Genomic DNA, 18,298 nt, shown 5'->3' with positions numbered 1-18,298 from the left:
CCTGCCTGTGGTCCTTCTGCTCAGCGTTTGTCACACGTCAGTTCCCGGGAGCTCAGGGCACTGTCCCTGGTCTCATTCCCTGGGACTTCCTTAGTGAGAGAGGGACCAGGGGTTGTGGTGGTCTTGAAAGTCACAGGTTCACCCCTTCTTTTTCAATTTTCTCCTACTGAGATAAAGTTCCTATCATATAAAAGTCACTGTTTTAGCCAAAGTACACGTCAGTGGGTTTTTTTGTATATTCACAGTATTGTGCAGCTATCATCACTAATTCTAGAACATTTCCCCATTGCCCCAAAAGAGACCCCCAGCCTGTCAGCAGTCAGTCCCAGTTCCCGTCCCCCGGCCCGTGGCTTCTTTGAGTCTGTGTTCTGTCTCTCGAGTTGTCTGTTCTGGACGTTTCACGTCAATGGAATCACACGCTCAGACGTCACTCTGTGTAGTGTGCTCAGGCTCCTTCGTGCTGTGCTGTGTGTCAGGGCTCCATTTCCCGGGGGAGGGTAGGGGTCAGGAAGGAGCAGGGAGAGGGCAGTGGTGTGGGTCCCCCGGGGCCGGGGTGGATGCAGGACCAGCACGCGGGTGGTGGGCTGATGCAGGACGGACGGCGTGGTCTCTGGTTTATAACGACGGGAGGACGTGGCCGGGGGTGCCCGGCGTGGTTCCTGGTTTATAACAATGGGCGGGGTGTGGCCGGGGGTGCCCGGCGTGGTCTTTGGTTTATAACGACCGGAGGGCGTGGCCCGGGGTGCCCAGCGTGGTCTCTGGTTTATAACAATGGGCGGGGTGTGGCCAGGGCTGCCCGGCTTCTGCTCCAGCTCAGTGTCCCCTTCTCCCTCCGCCCTGCAGTCCTACCAGGACCTGGTGCAGCGCTTGGAGCCGGTCATCATGGAACTAGAGCGGCAGGAAAACGTGCTGGTCATCTGCCACCAGGCCGTCCTGCGCTGCCTCCTGGCCTACTTCCTTGACAAGAGCGCAGGTGCCTGGCCCGCAGCGCGCCCTCTCCTGGGGGAGGGCGGGGTTGGAAGCTGGTCCCAGCCCCTCCACGAGGAGGCAGGGCCCCTGGGGTAGCCCCCTCCAGGTGTTTCCGTGCAGCCCCCAGAGGATATCAGAGCAGTTTGAAGCTGGGTGGGCTTAATGACCTCAAGAAACCCAGCCTCCCTGTCTCTCCACATCTCAGGGGCAGTGCGTCTTTGGGCAGGGGGCAACCCACCTCTAAGGGGCTCCCAGCCCAGCAACCTCTAAACACTCGTGTGTCTGCCTACGGGCCAGCGGGATCCCGACTCCTAAAGTGTTTGGGGAATGACGCTCTTACTCCAGCTCATTGCGTGAGGCTTTGGTTTAGCGCTGATCATGTTCTTCTGGGTGTCTTAGCAGCGCCACCTGCCGCCGGCAGCAGGGCCGGGGGCGGGGGCAGGGGCCATGCACCTGTCTAGCCAGGCATCTGCGGCACAGGCTCTGGTGAGGGGCCTGGGCATGGCCACCCTCCAGTCTCCCGTCTCACCATGGGCCCTTCTGTCATTTTCAGAGGAGATGCCCTACCTGAAGTGCCCGCTTCACGCTGTCTTGAAGCTGACTCCCATCGCTTATGGTAAGTGTGGGGACCCAGCCCCACCGAGACTGGTCCCCCCTGGGTGGGCCGGGCCGGGGTGTGAGCTCAGGTCCCCCTTTAACCGAAGCTGACCTGTCCCCGGCTTTACCCAGGTTGCCGAGTAGAATCCATCTACCTGAACGTGGAGTCCGTGAGCACACACCGGGAGAGGTCAGAGGTGAGTGTGAGCTTGCCGCCCCTTCCTCGCCCCTGCTGTGTCATCTGTCCGGGAGGGACCCGTGGGTGCCAGCCCCTCGGACACCCCGCAGCGGCAGGGCTGGCAAAAGCTGTGTCGGTCGGTGGCATCTGCCTGCCTCTGCTTGGACCTGTGGTCCTCAGGGCTGCCCTCCCCGACCCCCTCCCTGCTTTCTCGGCTCCGTGTGCTCCTGCCTGCCTGTCTGGTGGCTTCTTGGCATCGTCCTCCTTTTCCTTTCTTTCTGTGCTTCTTCCCCCATTTCCTCTTGACCCAAGAAATGAGTGTGGAGGAGGAAGCTTCTTTTAAACGTAACCATGGTCTGGTTACCGTCGCTTTTTCCTCTGGGGAAGCCAAATGATCACAGGTTCCAGAGTCCTGGGTGGCAGTGGGACCCACAAATTTCAGTGTCATCCACGTGCACTCACGTCTCTAATTCTCACAAAGATGATAAAGAATGAAGACCAGGGAAGCACAGCTTTAACTGGGAGTTAGCGATGTGGCAGATGGAATGAATGATTCTCTGGACAAGCCCAGTGCCTGACTGCATGCGCCACCACCTGGGGGCGGTCTGGAATTTGGTGGTCAGCCTGGCTGGGATTCCCCCAGGAACAGCACAGAGTTCTGCCCAGGCGTAGGAACCTTGTGAAAGAAAGTTTGAATTTACTTTATCCCAGCGGCCAGACTCAGTGCTCTGCCAGCATCCACCCAACCCTTTCTTTGACACTGAGCGTGACATCCCCATGTTCCTGTCCCTGCTCTCATGGAGCGTGGCCAGAAGATCTTGGCGTTCAAATCCCAGCCTCCAGTCGCCCGGCTGGTGGACCGAGACGAAGGTGGACCGCATGCCTTGGCTCTGACGGCGCCTCCCGAGTTGGGGTGGTGGGATGGGCATTGGCTTTCCCTCCAGGGGCAGCAGCCTCCCCACCGGACCCTCCCGCAGCGGGGAGATGGGGGCAGACTGGAACTGGGCTCTGATGGCCCCTGAAAGCTTTGACGGGCAGAGCAGGGCAGGGGCTTGATGGAGGCCTTGGAGGTCCCCACTCCAATCGAGTTGTCCCATGGTCGGAAGAAAGCTAGTGTTTCCTGTGTCTGTGGTCCCCTGGCTGGGGTGGAGGCTGCGTTTCCTGTCTGAGGCTGGGTATGCTCCCTGGGAGCAGAAACTGGGAAGATGCCAGCTTGAGGTCAGCAGGAGGGGGACCGGCACCGACACCTCCCGCCGCCCACGCCTTGAGCCCAGGACCCCACCCTCTGCGTCCCTGGAGGCTTGCAGCCAGGTCTTCCCCCCGCCTCTCACATGCTGCCACTGCATCACTGTCCCGCTCTCTCTTCCTTCCTTGCCTGCTTTGCGAACGTCGTGTCTGTCGAGTGGTTGTCTGGAAATGATCGGGGCGGGGGCTCAGGATGAGAGATCATCCCTTGTTCTTGCTGAGTGGGAGATGCAGGTCGAGCCGGCGGCCCTGCAGCCCAGGGCCATTCTCCGTGGTCAGTCTCGTGGTCTTAGAGAAATCCAGAAGCAGAGAAATGTGTTTGGTTTGGTTTCGGATTTTGGGGGTTTTTTTGGCTTATTTACCTCCCCCTCCTCGTAACTGTCGCCTTCTTTCTTTTGTCTTTGTCTCGCTTAGGATGCAAAGAAGGGACCTAACCCGCTCATGAGACGCAATAGTGTCACCCCACTAGCCAGCCCCGAGCCCACCAAAAAGCCTCGCATCAACAGCTTTGAGGAGCATGTGGCCTCTACCTCCGCTGCCCTGCCCACCTGCCTGCCCCCGGAGGTGCCCACGCAGCTGCCCGGACAAGTGCGTTGACCCCCCTTCTTCCTGAGTCGAGTCGCGTGCAGGGTGGGGAGAGCGTGCTCAGCAGGGCGGCAGGGGCCACAGACTTAGGCCTGCGTGGGGTTGGGGACTGGGAGGAGAGGACATGGACCGTCCCTTTGAGTGTGGAACCCCCAGATCCATTCTTGAGACCTTGGCTTTGCACAGGCACGCCCTTTCCAGGGAGGTGGCCTTCCCTGGGCAGAACCAGGCCAAGCAAAGAGATGGCCCAGTGTCCATGATCCATTCATATTCGTGGACAGTTTCTTCTAAAAGTTGAAGGCAACCCTCAGTTCAGGACCAGCTCAGCCCCCATTTGGCTGAGGGCTTTTGGCTTCTGTGTGGCCTGGGGACATCTCTTCTATCCCCACGATGAGTATCTTTCCTGACTTCCTTCCTGACCGTTGTTCTATTAGAGAAAAGCTTTGTCATATGGGGCCTTGGGAATGTGTCTGGAGCTGGTGTGGACAGACTGGAACCTGGGCCAAAGGACCTGGAATAGACACTTTCTCCTATAACAGTGAAAAAACCCCTAAGGAGAAAACCAACTAGATTAATTCTTAGATTATTTCATTCTTTGTGATGCTAGGCTGAAAGATGCTGGCTGTTGGGCCGTAAAATTTGTTTCCAGCAAACCACTATCTTCCTCAACAACACTCGAGAATCCTGGCCGGGGTGTGAGATGTAGAAGTCCCCAGGGACAGATTTGGGTCCCACCTAGGGGTCTCCCCTAACCGCCACCCTCTGACATAGAAATCATGGGTTCAAGTTCAAGCTGAATTTGAAGGCCCGCAGGCTCTTCCTGAGTTTCCTGGAAACTCCTTTAAACCTTGTGCTGTCTGGAAACGTGCTGTGTGTGTGCCCGGGGTGGGGGCAGGGGTGACGGTGCCGTGCCACCCTGGGCAGGCCATTGGCCCGCTTCAGGCCTCAGTTTTCTCATCCATGGGATGGGGGAGCAGCAGCTTCTGCCACGGGTTGAACATGGGGAGACTCGTGCTGAGTGTGTCTGTGGTCGTGTCCCACCCTAGTGCCAGCTCTGGGGTTTTAGGTCACGTTCTGTCACCTCCCTGGCCTTCAGTCTCCCTGTTTTTTTAAAATGAGGGAGACAGACTGGCTGGAAGACATCTAATTAGTGGTCCTTTTGGGCCTACCCTCAGCAGTGATTTTGTGAAAACTTAGAGCTAAAGTGGCATGTCAGTGACATCGTGTGTTGGTGTAAATGGTGGGGTCACAGATGGAAGCTGAGGGGCCACAGTCACAGTCGCGGGCGGGGGTTGGGTGACGGTCAAGGCCGTGCTGCCCCGGGTGATGGGGGTTGGGGGGTGGGCCCGTCCTGCGGGGTTGCAGACATGGAAGCCGCTGGCCAGGCTGGGGGTGCCCAGGGCTGCATCTCACAGAGAATGCCTGGTCCCCAGTGACCCAGGCCCTCTCCCTTCCCCGCACTGACTCTCTCCCACCTTTTCTCTCTGCAGCCTTTGCTAGGGAAAGCCTGTTTGTAAGTATTTTTCTCTGAATTCTTTTGTTCTTTGCATCTCTTTTCTCCTTGCTTGTCAGCTTGGCCCTCCTGCCTGTTGAAGCGGTGAGGGTCACGGCAGTTTTTGTAAAATCTGAAGGAGGAAGGAGAAAGGGTCCGTGAATTTTCAGGACAGGACGCAGGGAGTGGGTGTTCCGTGCGTCCTTCGGCCATCCTGGCCGCCGCCGCCTTCTCCTCGCTCCCTCTCGGGGCGGGGTGACTGTTAGTATTTGCGGTTCTCAGTGGCTGGACATCGGTCTGCTTTTTCCCTCTTGGCGTCAGACATTGGCAGGAAGCTGGGTCTTTGCCTGTTGATGTTGTCTTTTATGTTCTGGGCCTCCCCCAAGAGCCCTACCGTTTTGAGAGGAAAGTTTGCGCAAAGTTTGCGCAGAGCCTAACCTGCACGGTGAACAGTGGAAGACCCGAGCACCCCTCCTGTCCTGCAGAGATCCCCCACCTTCCAGGGCTCCGGGACCCCCGCTCTGGAGTGGTCTGCCTGGACACCACTGCTCTGCATCGTGTTGTCCTGGATCAGAACACTCTCGGCCTTTACGGTCACGTCCAGGATGGGGTGCGGCTGTCTCTCTGTAGTTTCTGGTTAATTCAGCGCTGGTTTTAATTCCACTGGATAAATTCAGTGCTTCCTCTGCTCTGGTGGTCCCCAGCCACAGGAATGAACTGCGGCTGTTATATCACAAAATTTTAACAAGAGACATCCTGAAACATTGCCCTAACTCCTTGCGTCACACCTGCCCCATCTTCCCCTTCACTGGCTAGGCTAATCCACGCAGAAACGTGGCTTACTCTTGGAAAATAGGAGCCGCTGGGCGTTGTGTTTGGACTGAGTGATATCACCTGCCCAGAAATACACATCATCACTTTTCAGCTTTTACACATCCCGAGTCTTTAGTTCTTAATATAACCCCCGGAGGTCGCAGGGCAGTTCTTGGCCCCGCTTCCCAGATGAGGGTGAGGCCTCGCCCACAGTCACCCCACCAGCCCTCAACAGAACCAGTGGTTGAATGGCTCTCCAGTCCCAAAGGCTGGCTACTTTCTCTCTGCTGGCTTCCAGAGCTGCCTGGGTCCTGTTCACCTCCCCATCCCGGGCACCTGGCGTTTGCAGCCTGTGGGGCGAGGCCCAGAGCAGTTTGGGTTCCTTTCTGGCTCTTGCAGCCTCTGCTTTGCAGCCGCTTCCTGTGGCTGAGACATGTTTATTTAATGGTGGGCTTGCCCGTCAGAGTCAGCCTGTAAGAGTAACAGTCCTGTGTCTGTGACCCCTGCGACACATAGAGTGCCCCAGGGGCGAATGTGCTACTGTGAAAACCAGCCTTAGAAGTTTGGAACCTTACAGTTTTGCATCTGTGCGTGTCCTCTTCCTTTTGATCCACAGCCTAGTGTTGCCAGGAAGGACATCCTCCTGCTGGGAGAGGGCCATTCAGCCACCCTTTGAGGTTGAACGTGTCTCTTTCTAAGGCTGGTGGTGCCTTTGGTCAGAATCCCTCCAGTTCAGTGAAAATGTGTTCTCTGCATCCATGCAGGTGTGCCAGCGTTCAGGTGTCTTGATGACGAGAATGTGGGTGTAGCACTTAGGAAAATACCTGGCTCGGGGCCAGTGCCTGGTGGACAAGAGCTGTTCCTGAGGGAGGCTCCGTGCCCTGTGCTTTGGCGGCCTGGCCAGGCTGAGGGTTCCTTCTCGTGGGCAGCAGGAGTCCTCAGGGACTGGGGACAGGGTGCCCTTGGGGTCTTAGGGTGGTGGCCCCAGGATGCTGGTGTCCTGGTAAAGCAGGCTCGTGATAGGTGGGACACAGCGCCTACCCTGCAGCCCGCTCCCCAGGGGCCGGCAGGCCGTCTGGCCTTCACAGGGCATCCTTGGCTTTTTTATTTTTAGTCCTAAATAATGTGTTTAATTATTTAGCTTCTTATAGTACTCACATAACAGAAACTGACAAGTCCGTGTTGTTGTTTAGTCACCCAGTCATGTCCGACTGTCCTGTAACCCCGTGGACTGTAGCCTGCCGGGCTCCCCGTCCATGGGATTGCCCAGGCGAGAACCGCGGAGTGGGTTGCCACGCCTCCTCGACGTTTAAATGTCAAATGCGCCCTCAGAAGACAATCCTACTAAAGATGTTTTGTTTTTCTTTCCCAACATGTTTCTTCCTTCCCCCTTCTATGCTTGAAAGACGAACTGTCTGTCATATTTTCTCAAAGTTCTCTCCTTACTAACCTTGGCAAGGTAAACGCTACCTGCATGCCAGCCTCCGTTCCTTCCACGTCTCTCTGCATCATGGCATCTCAGCCCTCGGGGCGTCATGGTCTGCGTGGACACTGGCCATCGTGAAGTCTGTAACTCATTCACCCAGGCCCCGGAGCATGTGTGTTATTTAAAGGGCAGCGCCCATGTCTTGGTGTGTCCAGAGCCCTGGGCACCCTGAGCGCATGACGTGGCCTATGGTCTCCAGTGTCCTCATCGCATCACCATCATTCGTGGGTGCCACAGCCTCGGGCGTCTGATGTCCCAGGGTGGGTGGGAGCTGGACCTCCATCCCTGACCCCACAGGTTGACCGAGGCCTCCCTGGTTATGAGCTTCGGGGGCCTTGCTGGAGACGCCCAGCTCACTGGGGTGGTCTGATGCACTCGTGGGCAGCGGGTCGGTGGCCTGGGCCCTGAGTCCGGCTGAAAGCAGGCTCAGTGGGGCCCCAGCTTCTGTGCCGCCAGCCCTGCGATGGGCCTCTCTTTCAGAGATTCTTGGTTCTGGCGGGAGAGGAGTGGGCTGTGGTGATGCTTGTGTTTCTGTCCTCCTGGGTTCCACTTTCCCTGCCGCCTCGCTAAGACAGTCTGGGAGGAGAAGACTTTTAGAAATTGTTTCCCTTTTCTCCGGGGCAGGTTAAGGAGGGTAGGTTAGGAGCCCACAGCTCTGCTTAGGCCAGGCTGAGAGGAGGGTCCTAGTGCTTCTCCAGGTTTAACCATCCCCCACTGCCCCTGCCTGGTAGCGAGGCCAGCATGAGTGCCCCGGGTGGGACAAGCACAGCCTTGGGCTCTAAAGAGGCAGGAGCTGGAGGGGCCCTGGGTGCTGGCACCCGGTGCTCCTGGGAGCAGCTCAGACCCCAGGAGCTGCCCGCTGTCCCCACCCGCGCCCTCCCCGCCTCCTCCGGGCGCATGTCAGGGCCCTTCCTGGCCCCTTTCCCCGTGGGACCCCAGGCTTGTCCACCACCACGTTCCTGGGCCGCACTGTATTTGGTGATGCTGCTCCTCCGGGCCGTGTTCTCTTTTGGGGAGAGGGGGCCCGCATCTCAGTTGCAAACTTCATCTTTGCTTGCGAAGCCTAGTCAACAGGAATGGTAACCGGCTTCCCCCTCTTCTCTCCTGAGAGCAGAACATGAAAGGCTCCCCGGGCAGCGTGGACGCCTCCAGGACGCACTGACCGCCCCCTCCCCACACCCGGATCCCGCCCTTCCGTCTGCCCACCGCCAGCCGTCCGAGGACGTCTCGCAGAGCGGAGCAGGGTGGAGGGCAGCATGGAGGAGGGGCTGCTGCTCCAGGGGGACTGGGCCCCTGCCTGCCCCTGCTCCCCCAGCCTTCAGGCCGCTCTCCCCGTGGGCCCCAAGTGGCTCGGGAAGGACCGTGCACAGAGGAGGCAGGACCAGGTACCTCCCTGTGGGCTTGTTCATCTCGTTCTGTACCTGCCCCGCTGGTGGTGATGCTGGTCCTCGACTCCTAACCTTAAGGGGGGGCCAGGCTCTCAGCCGCTAAGGATCAAGGGAATGAAAACTTCCAAGAGGCTCTTTGTGCATCTGGCCTGGACGTTGCCTCCTGCAGGGAAGCTCATGGCTTGAGCTGGGTGGGGTTCACCCAGGAGAGCCGGTCCTGCAGCTGAAGAGAGGAGCCCCACGCTGGACCCGCTGGTCAGCCAGGCAGCAGCCCCTCTGCATGTCGCCTACCCTTCCCAGTCTGTCCTGCCTCTGAGGAGGGCGTGGGACAGTCTGGCAGGAGGAAACAGCCCCGGGGGCCTCGCCTCCTAGCGCAAGCTCTTCCCTCGGCTCCCGGGCCTGCTGGCTCACGCACTTTGTTAACGGCAGAGACTGTGACCTGAAACATCTCACCTTTGGCAACTGAAGATGCTCGGGGTTTGTGCCAAACCCCGATGCTTGGGGCTGGAGCTCTGGAAGGTTGTGGGAGCCGGGCGTGCCTCTGGGGAGGTGAGGGGATACCCCCACCCCTAAATGGCCGGGCAGGGAGCATTGGGATTGTTGCAAGACTGACTCTGGGCGACAGCATGCAAAACAACGACCTGGCCCCCTCTTTCGGGACATTCGTCCCCTCCTGTGCTTCCTGGGTGGGGACAGCGGCCCAAGCCAGGCCTCACTCGTGGCCGCGTCCTCCAGGAGGCTGGCCGCAGGATGTGGAGCAGCGCCCTGTGTGCGTGAGGAGACCTGCTGTGTCCTCAGCGCGGAGCCCGCTGCCCTGGGCGGGTCCGGAGGAAAGAATGTCCTCGTCTGCCTTCACGGCGCCTGCGGCATTTCTAGTAGGGGGCGGTCAGAGCAGGCTGTGGACACGTGGTTCTGAACACCTGTAGTTTCTGCCTGCTGGTCTTCTCCTGGGGCCTCCGGGCACTCAAGGGGGTCGAGGCCCAGGAGAAGCGGTGTGAACTGAGGTAGATCTTGTCCAGTGACCCTTTTCAGAATCTCAAGAAGCCGGTGCCAAAGGTCACCTTCTCTTCCTGCCTTCCCCGCTCCTTCCCCCTCTTAGCTTGTGAAGTAGTCATGGGGGTGGGGGGCCATTTAGACAGCTGGAGCCTGGAGTGGGGAGAGGAACTGTTTTTGTTAGTATTTTTTGTTTGAGAGGAGCTTGTAGAAGAAAAATGCATGTTTCTCTGATTGGGACTCAGTGGGGAGCAGGGACAGGATTCAGAGGCCCTACAATCAGGTGTGTGGGTTTCACATCAAGCTGTTCAAACCCTCCCTTCCCATCACTGGCCATCTTCCCAAGAGGATGTCTGTCTGTCTGTACGTGCCTGTGCAGGGCGTGTGTTACTCTCCCTCTTTCCTGCTGCCTTGTTGTCGTGTGTGTCTGTGTGCGTGTTTAGACGGAGGGGCCTGCTGTCCTCCTGCGAACAGCTCTTACATCCACCTTCTGGCTCCTCCTCTGGTGTTTGGAGCGGACCCTGAATTTCGACTCTTGACGGCTGATCTGAATGCTTGCCCTGGCCTCTGACTGCCCAAAATCAGTGCATTTACACAGGAGGCCTGGCCTGACCGGGACCTTGGTTTGCAGGGGCCTTGATGTGGAGAGAGAACCTCAGTGTTGGGGGAAGGTGGGGGACAGGCAGAGAGCAGAAGCTGGGGGTCCGGGGGTCAGAGACCGGACTTCCAGGGAGGGAGGAGCGGGCCGAGGCTGTGTCTGAGCCGCGGTCGCAGGGCTTCTGCCTCGCTGACTGCTGGCCCTCACTCCCCTCCCCCAGGAGCTTCTGGGACCAATATTTTTAACTTCGCTTATTCATTTTGGGCTGGGCTTGCCCCTCCCCTTCTTCTGTCCTGAGAAAAGCTCTTCATTTGGGGGTAGGGAAGAAAGACTGTTTGAACCACGCCAATGACGTTTTCGTTTCTAATACTTGAAATTTATTTTTTTATTATTTTGATAGCAGATGTGCTATTTATTTATTTAATATGTATAAGGGATCCTGAAGATGGAAAGCTGTATAGATTGGGTTTTGTTGGTTGGTGGGCTTGGGGGCCTTTTACGTGTGACTTCTGACTTCTCTGTGTTCTCTATAAATTTGTCCGAGTTAATTACCTGAGATGAAGCTGTGCCAGCTTTCAAACGGAAAGCCTGTCGGAAATTTGTATATTTTGCAGTTGCCAGAACAATAAAATACCTGGTTGAAATACACAGGTGAAGCACCCCTTGGTCTTTTTTGGGGAGAGGGACAGGAAGACTTTAACTAGTCTGGGGGTCACTCCACCAAGTTTCTGCCACTCAGCCCCATCACCTTCCTTTAACCAGGACGTGCAGGGACTTCCCTGGTGGTCCAGTGGTTGGGTAGGATTCCACGCTGCCACTGCTGGGGGCACTGGTTGAAGCCCTAGTTCGGGGAACTAAGATCCCACATGCCTTTTGGCTGAAAAATCCCCTAGGACTTGAAATTCACCTGCAGCAGATAAAGTCATTCCATCGAACAGCTGCAGTGCGGACGGGTTAATGATCTTCCGTGATCCTTATCCTGCGTGCCCTGGGTAGAGGGGGCTGTTTCTGTCCTCCTGCTTTGCAGATGAAGAATTTGAGGCTCAGCAAAGGTCAGTCACGTCCCCCAAGGCTGCTTAATGGGCGAATTTCAGGGATTCAAATCCAAGTGCCTGGAACTCTAAGGATTATGTGTTTAACCATCATAAAATTTCCCCTCTGCATGTTCTTGGTCTCGCCAGGGTAATGGAGTGTGAGAGGTCAGGTCAAGCTGCTTGCCTGCGGGGCTGGGGGTTAGGGGCTGTCCTCTAGCCTGCTCCCTTTGGGGCCTGGCTAGTGGTCAACATGGCTAGAGGTCAGAGGCTGTCCTCTAGCCTCTCCTCTTCAGTGAGGACAATATGGGAGCCCTGGTCTGGATTCCAGAACTCCCTAAGTAAAATCAGATTCCACCTTTCTTAAGTCCTTCTGAGAAGCTGACAAGCGCTTTTAAGAGGCAGCAGATTGCACCGTGTCATAGAGACGGTGCGGAGTCAGAGTGGGTGGGTGGGCCTAGGAAGGATTGCCGCAGCAAAGTGACCTCTGAGCAAACAGCCGGTGGCGTGCATCTCGAGGGCAGGGCTGTGCCTGCGTTCACGCCAGGTGTTCCCACCTGTGGACCTGGGCAGGGGGCGGGGCCTCCAGGCAGGCTGATACTCATTTCACTTCGTCCTCGGCTAACCTTCCACTTTGCCAACCAGCTCAGTGCAGACGCTAATAACTTGGCATCACTTAAATAAGCTGTAGCAGGAGAATCGGCCAACTCTTTGGGATGAAAAAGCTAATCAAATCATAGAATTGCACCATCCAAGTGTTTTACAAAACATCAAACTTATTAACAAAGGAGAAGAAAATATTGGTAAATAACTTTGGTTGGACAGAGACCAAGCTTAAAAGCAATAACAAACTACAAAGGAAATACTGAGATTCCATCTTAGGAATAAAGGTCATCAAAAACCTTGAACATGAGCAAAAGCAAAACCACAGGCTAGTGGATATTTGCAACAGATTAGACAACCCCCAATTTTTCTAAAATGTAAATTGGAAACACATCCACAGCAATAAGAAAAAACATGACAAGTCTTCTAGATCCTGGGACAAAGGCTTGTAGTTAATCCTTGCTGTGAACCTTGGCAATCTCAAAGACAGGACAACTGAAGTTTGTTATGGTTAAGTTCTAATGGTGGTTTTATCAACTTGAATTGGAACTCACTTTTAAAAAAAAATTTTGGCTGTACCAGATCTTCGTTGCAGCATGCAGGCTCTTAGTTGTGGCATGTGGGATCTAGTTCCCTGACCAGGGATTGAACCTGGGCCCCCTGCATTGGGAGCAAGGAGTCTTCGCCACTGGACTGCCAGGGAAGTCTGGAGCTCACGTTTTTGACACAGTGTGAGCGGCCTGGGTCAAGGCTTCAGCCAGTGCTTTGAGGGCTTAGGTGTGTGCTGCTGTGCTCAGTTGTGTCCGACTCTGCCATCCCATGGACTGAAGCCCATGGCTCCTCTGTCCATGGAATTCTCTAGGCAAGAACACTGGGATGGGTTGCCATTTCCTCCTCCAGGGGATCTTCCCAACCCAGGGATCGAACCCGGGTCTCTTGTGACTCCTGCATTGGCAGGTGGGTTCTTTACCACTAGCGCCACATGGGAAGCCCCAATGGCCTAGGTAATCTTGATATGAAGGCAGTGGTTTCAACCTATAGGTTCTGACGTACACCTAAGCCCATGATAAAGAGAACTTGCATAAAAATAACAGAAGCATGGAGGAGTAAGAGATACAAACTCTCATGTATAAAATAAATAAGCTAAAAGGATATATTATTGTACAACACAGGGAATATAGCCATTATTTTATAATAATTAATATCTGCTTAGTCACTCAGTCATGTCTGACTCTTTGCGACCCCATAAACTGTAGCCCGCCAGGCTCCTCTGTCCATGGGGATTCTCCAGGCAAGAATACTGAAGTGGGTTGCCATGCCCTCCTCCAGGGGATCTTCCCAACCCAGGGATGGAACCCAGGTCTCCCACGTTGCAGGCAGATTCTTTACTGTCTGAGCCACCAGGGAAGCCCAAGAATACTGGAGTGGGTAGCCTGTTCTACCCCTTCTCCAGGGGACCTTTCTTACCCAGGAATCTAACCGGTGTCTCCTGCACTGCAGGAGAAAGATGGTCTTAGGTTCACCTCTGTCCCACCATGACCATGTGTGGACCTGGACAAGTTATTTCCTATTTTTAAACTTGTTCCCCACCCATAAAATGGGGAGACTCATACCATGTTTTTGTAAGATACACTATGAGTTTACTAACTTCTTGTACAAAAGAGAATGCACCATATGCACAACCAATACAAGATGAAATTCGATTTCTGTTGTGTTAAACCAGGCTTCCCTAGTGGCTCAGTTGGTAAAGAATCTCCTGCAATGGAGGAGACCTGAGCTCAATCCCTGGATGGGGAAGATCCCCTGGAAGGGAGCATGGCAACCCATTCCAGTATTCTTGCCTGTGAACTCTCATGGACAGAGGAGCCTGGCGGGCTGCAGTCCATGGCATCATAAAGAGTCAGACACGACTTAGCTACTAAACCACCACCCAAATGTAGACCAAAAGTCTCCTTAGAAGCAAAGCAATACTGTCATGAGTTTCCAGGCTTTTTGTGAGGACTAAATCTGATAAATGAAGAGCACTTGATGGTTCTTGGCACACAGTGCGCACTGAAATGGCCATTATTAATCTACTAATGTGTCACCGACTCGATGGACATGAGTTTGGGTGAACTCCGGGAGTTGGTGATGGACAGGGAGGCCTGGCGTGCTGCAATTCATAGGGTCTCAAAAGACTCGGACACAACTGAGTGACTGAACTGAACTGAATGTGTGCCAAGTTCTTTGAATGCAAAGTCCAGGCCATTATCCTGGCTTTACAGGTGCGGCTCTGAGACTGGGGGATCTCAACGAGGCTGCTTGGCTGTGCCCAGCCAGAACTGGGGATCAGCCCCAGGGGACAGGCTGCCAGATCACCCAGCCTAAGAGCCACACCGAGGAGCCAGACCCTGCTGGATGAATCATGGGCCACAGGAATGGGAGTCAGTCACATGTTAGTTAGCAAATGGGCTTCTGTGTCCCTGGGGCTGTGGAGAGGTCTGTCTGCTTCCAAAAATGCCTAAAGGGAGGGAGGCTCCAGAGGGAAGGGATGTGTGTATACGTATAGCTCTTTGACTTTGTAAGTACAGCAGAAACTAACACAACATTGTAAAGCAATTATACTCCAATGAAAGAAAGAAAATAGAGTTTCTTTAAGGGGTCCTGATTTAGGACGTACAGTCTCTAAGAGTCTGTGTTTTCCCCTCCCCACCTCTTTTAAACTGGGCCTCAAGCCCATCTTTTGGGGTACCCCGTCCTTGGGGTACAGGAAGGCTTTCCCAGGAGCTCCCCTACATAGATTAGGGTTTGGTTTTAGGCAAATAGTTTTCCAAATCCATAACTTCCACTTTTGCCCTTTCCAAGGTAGTTTGAGGAGTTTGCTTAGATTCTCAAATAGTCTTTGTCTACTTTGCAGACAAGGCAGAGAAAGGCAACTTCCCTCTCCCATCCCAGAAGCACTCACTGCAATGAATGCACCCCAAGTGGAAACACCTGCAGGGCACCCAAGTAAGAGAAGCCTCCTTTAACGGTTAACTCAGGCATTACAGCCCTCCAGGGATTTCTTTCCTACCTCGCTTCTGTTAAACGTGAAACTCAGCTACTCTTGAATGTTTTGAATTTAGAACCGTTAACACAATATAAGTTAGTGCAACAGCTCTCCAGGTTTCTGATCTTAAGACACCTTTAGGGACTTCCCTGGTGTTCCAGTGGTTAAGATTTTGTCTTCCAGTGCAGGGGGTGTGGGTTTGATCTCTGGCTCTCACATGCCTGGCAGCCAAATAAACCAAAACAGAAAACAGAAACAATATTGTAACAGATTCAATAAAGATTTTTTAAATTATCAACATAAAAAAAAGAATATTAAAAAATACATGTAGAAAAAGACTCCTTTACATTCGTAAAATCATTAAAGAGTCCCAAGAGCCTTTGTTTATGTAGGTTATATCTATCATATTTAGTGTATTTGAAATGAAAACTACAAAATTAAAAAACTATTAACATGTGTTAGTAATTTATTTAAAAATAATAAACTCATTCACCTGTTATAACTAACCTACATTTTATGCAAAATAACTAATTTTTCAAAATAGAGAATATTTAGGTAGGAGAATGGCATTTGTATTTTTCAGATATGTCATTAATTGCAGATTCTCATATTTGATTCGGTATTCAATCTATTGTAATGTGTTGCTTGGGCTGATATATGGGAAGAAAATCCAGCCTCACACAGAAATGTAGATGAAAATGGATGGAGTATATTAATAGCCTTTTCAAATAATTGTGAGATTCCTTTTTGTCCCAGACTGGACAAATTATAGTTAGTTGCAGTGCTGAATCTCAGACCACCTCAGTGAACTTTTAATACTTTGTTACATTAAAATTCATTTGGTTGATCTTATTTTGGGGTTGATTTTGCACCCACACATGATTATGTAACATCCAACATTGGCCATTTGGAAAATATGGACTAAGTTATGGACATCTTCCAATATTGACACATTCCATAACACAATATTTAATAAATCACATTGATTAATCTCCCTCTGACCTCATCAAAAAGTTCTCAAGAAAAGAACTTCCCTGGTGGCCCAGTGGTTAAGAATCCACCTTTCAATGCAAGGGATGAAGGTTCAATCCCTGTCGTGGGTTCAGTCCTTGATTGGGGAACTGAGACCCTCCCACAAGTCTTGGGGCAGCTAAACCTGAGCTCCACAATGAGAGAGCCCATGTCCTGCAAATAAGACCCGGCACAGCCACATAAATAAATTTTTTAAAAGAAAATTCTCAAAGTATTGGAAAGCAATGAGCCTTACAGTGATGGGTTCAAGTTTTCTACAGTGCTAGTTTTTACTTGAAAACTCAAAATAGTCAACAAATATTGTCTGTTGTTTTCCTTAAAGTGATAATCTCACTCATTCATGTTTGAGAAAATATCTAAGCATTATCATTTAAGGCTTTTTAAAGGGAAATCTGATAATTCCTGAGCATAAATCCTTTCAGTGGCCACCCATTCATTTCCCACAAAAAGGGACAGGACATTAGCGTGGCAGGCAGAGCCCCCAAGCCAGGGACCCTTCCGCAGAACTCTACCCTTCTGCTTCAGGTTACTTCTTACCTTTCTGTCTTTTATTAACCAAATTGGTTTCCACTTGATTAGTCACAGATCACATGGCTGCCATTCTGATCACACGATATTTTATCAGATGCTGCAGTGGTGGATGGACAATGGATAAAACGGCTCCCACCCAACTCTGCATTTCCCTCGGAACGGCAACTGTTGTTTAAAAAAATTTTAATTGAAGTATAGTTGATTTTCAGTATTGTGTTAATACCTGGTGTACAGTAAAGGGATTCATATATATATTCAATATATGTATTTCCATATATTTATATATATATTTCTTTTATATATTACTTTTCATATGCTTTTCATTACTTTTCATTTCTATTATGGTTTATTACAAGGTACTGAATACAGTCCCCTGTGCTACACAGTAGGACCTTGTTGTTGATCTATTTTACGCACAATAATCTGTATCTGCTAATCCCTAACTCCCAACGTATCCCTCCCTCACCCCTTCCCCTTTGGTAACCATGAGTTTGTTGTCTATGTATGGGGATCTGTTTCTATTTTGTAAATAAGTTCATTTGTATCATATTTTAGATTCTATATGTAAGTGTGTCATATGATATTTGTCTTTCTCTATCTGACCTGTTTCACTTAGTATCCTCTAGGTCCGTCCATGTTGCTGCAAATAACATTATCTCATTCTTTTTTATGGGTTAGTGATATTCCAAATTATGGTTTTCTCTAGATATATGCCCAGGAGTGGGATTGCAGGATCATATGGTGGCTCTTTTTTTAGTGTTTGCTGCTTGTGGATTTTTTGATGATGGCTATTTTGACTGATGTGAGCTGGTACCTCATTGTAGTTTTGATTTGCATTTCCCTAATAATTAGCAATGTTGAACATCCTTTCATGTACTTTTTGGCCATCTGTATGTCTTCTTTGGAGAAATGTCTATTTAGGTCTTCTGCCCATGTTTTGATTGGGTTGTTTGTTTTGATGATGTTAAGTCACATGAACTGTTTGTAAATTTGTATCTTTTCAAATTAGAGTTTTCTCCAGATATATACCCAAGAGTGGGATTGCAGGATCATATGGCAACTCTATTTTAAGTTTTTAAAGGAACTTCCATACTATTCTTCATAGTGGCTGCATCAATTTACATTCCCGCCAACAGTGTAGGAGCATTCCCTTTTCTCCACAACATTTATTATTTCCCTTTTCTCCAGCATTTATTATTTGTAGACTTTTTAGTGGTAGCTTAGTTGCTAAGTCATGTCTGACTCTTTGCAACCCTATGGACTGTAGCCCACCAGGGTCCTCTGTCCATGGGATTTTCCAGGCAAGAATACTGGAGTGGGTTGCCATTTCCTGCTCCAGGGGATCTTCCCCACCCAGGTTTTGAACCTGGGTCTCTGGCATTGCAGGCAGATTTCCTACCATCTGAGCCACCTCGCATTTCATGTAGACTTCTTAATAAAGGCCATTCTGACCAGCTTGAAGTGATACTGCTTTGTAGTTTTGATTTGCTTTTCTCTAGTAATCAATGATGCTGAGCACCTTTTCATGGCCATTGGCCATCTGCTGAATCTCGACTTTTCATCCTCATGTTGGGTGGTGATGAGGGAGGCCCATCTCCCTAATCTCGTCTCCAAGAATCTGGATTCAATTTTCCTCCTTCCTCCAGTTTAATACCTTCTCTGGCCAGAGTCTTGACTTGTTCAGGACAGTGATATTTAAAACAGTACACAAGGTTTCCCCTGGGGGTTT

At 52.0% G+C, this 18,298-nt stretch overlaps 1 protein-coding gene across 5 annotated transcripts in view; it reads left to right on the top strand.

The window, feature by feature from the left end:
* Positions 1 to 10,992, top strand: part of PFKFB3 (6-phosphofructo-2-kinase/fructose-2,6-biphosphatase 3) — a 77,286-nt gene extending 66,294 nt beyond the window's left edge. Inside the window, exons 11-16 of one of the 5 annotated variants that reach the window (XM_019972932.2) lie at positions 844 to 973; positions 1,523 to 1,585; positions 1,699 to 1,763; positions 3,404 to 3,577; positions 5,065 to 5,087; positions 8,480 to 10,992. In XM_019972932.2, coding sequence (XP_019828491.2) covers positions 844 to 973; positions 1,523 to 1,585; positions 1,699 to 1,763; positions 3,404 to 3,577; positions 5,065 to 5,087; positions 8,480 to 8,486 — 462 coding nt within the window. In that variant the 3' untranslated portion in view covers positions 8,487 to 10,992. The other 4 variants (XM_070800766.1, XM_070800768.1, XM_019972931.2 and 1 more) reach the window with 4 other exon arrangements.
* The last annotated feature ends 7,306 nt before the right edge of the window (positions 10,993 to 18,298 follow it).

The sequence above is a fragment of the Bos indicus genome, chromosome 13 (assembly GCF_029378745.1).
Source record: "Bos indicus isolate NIAB-ARS_2022 breed Sahiwal x Tharparkar chromosome 13, NIAB-ARS_B.indTharparkar_mat_pri_1.0, whole genome shotgun sequence".
NCBI lineage: Eukaryota > Metazoa > Chordata > Mammalia > Artiodactyla > Bovidae > Bos > Bos indicus.
The sequence above is the reverse complement of the archived record's forward strand: the minus strand, read 5'-3'. Positions and strand labels throughout refer to the sequence as shown.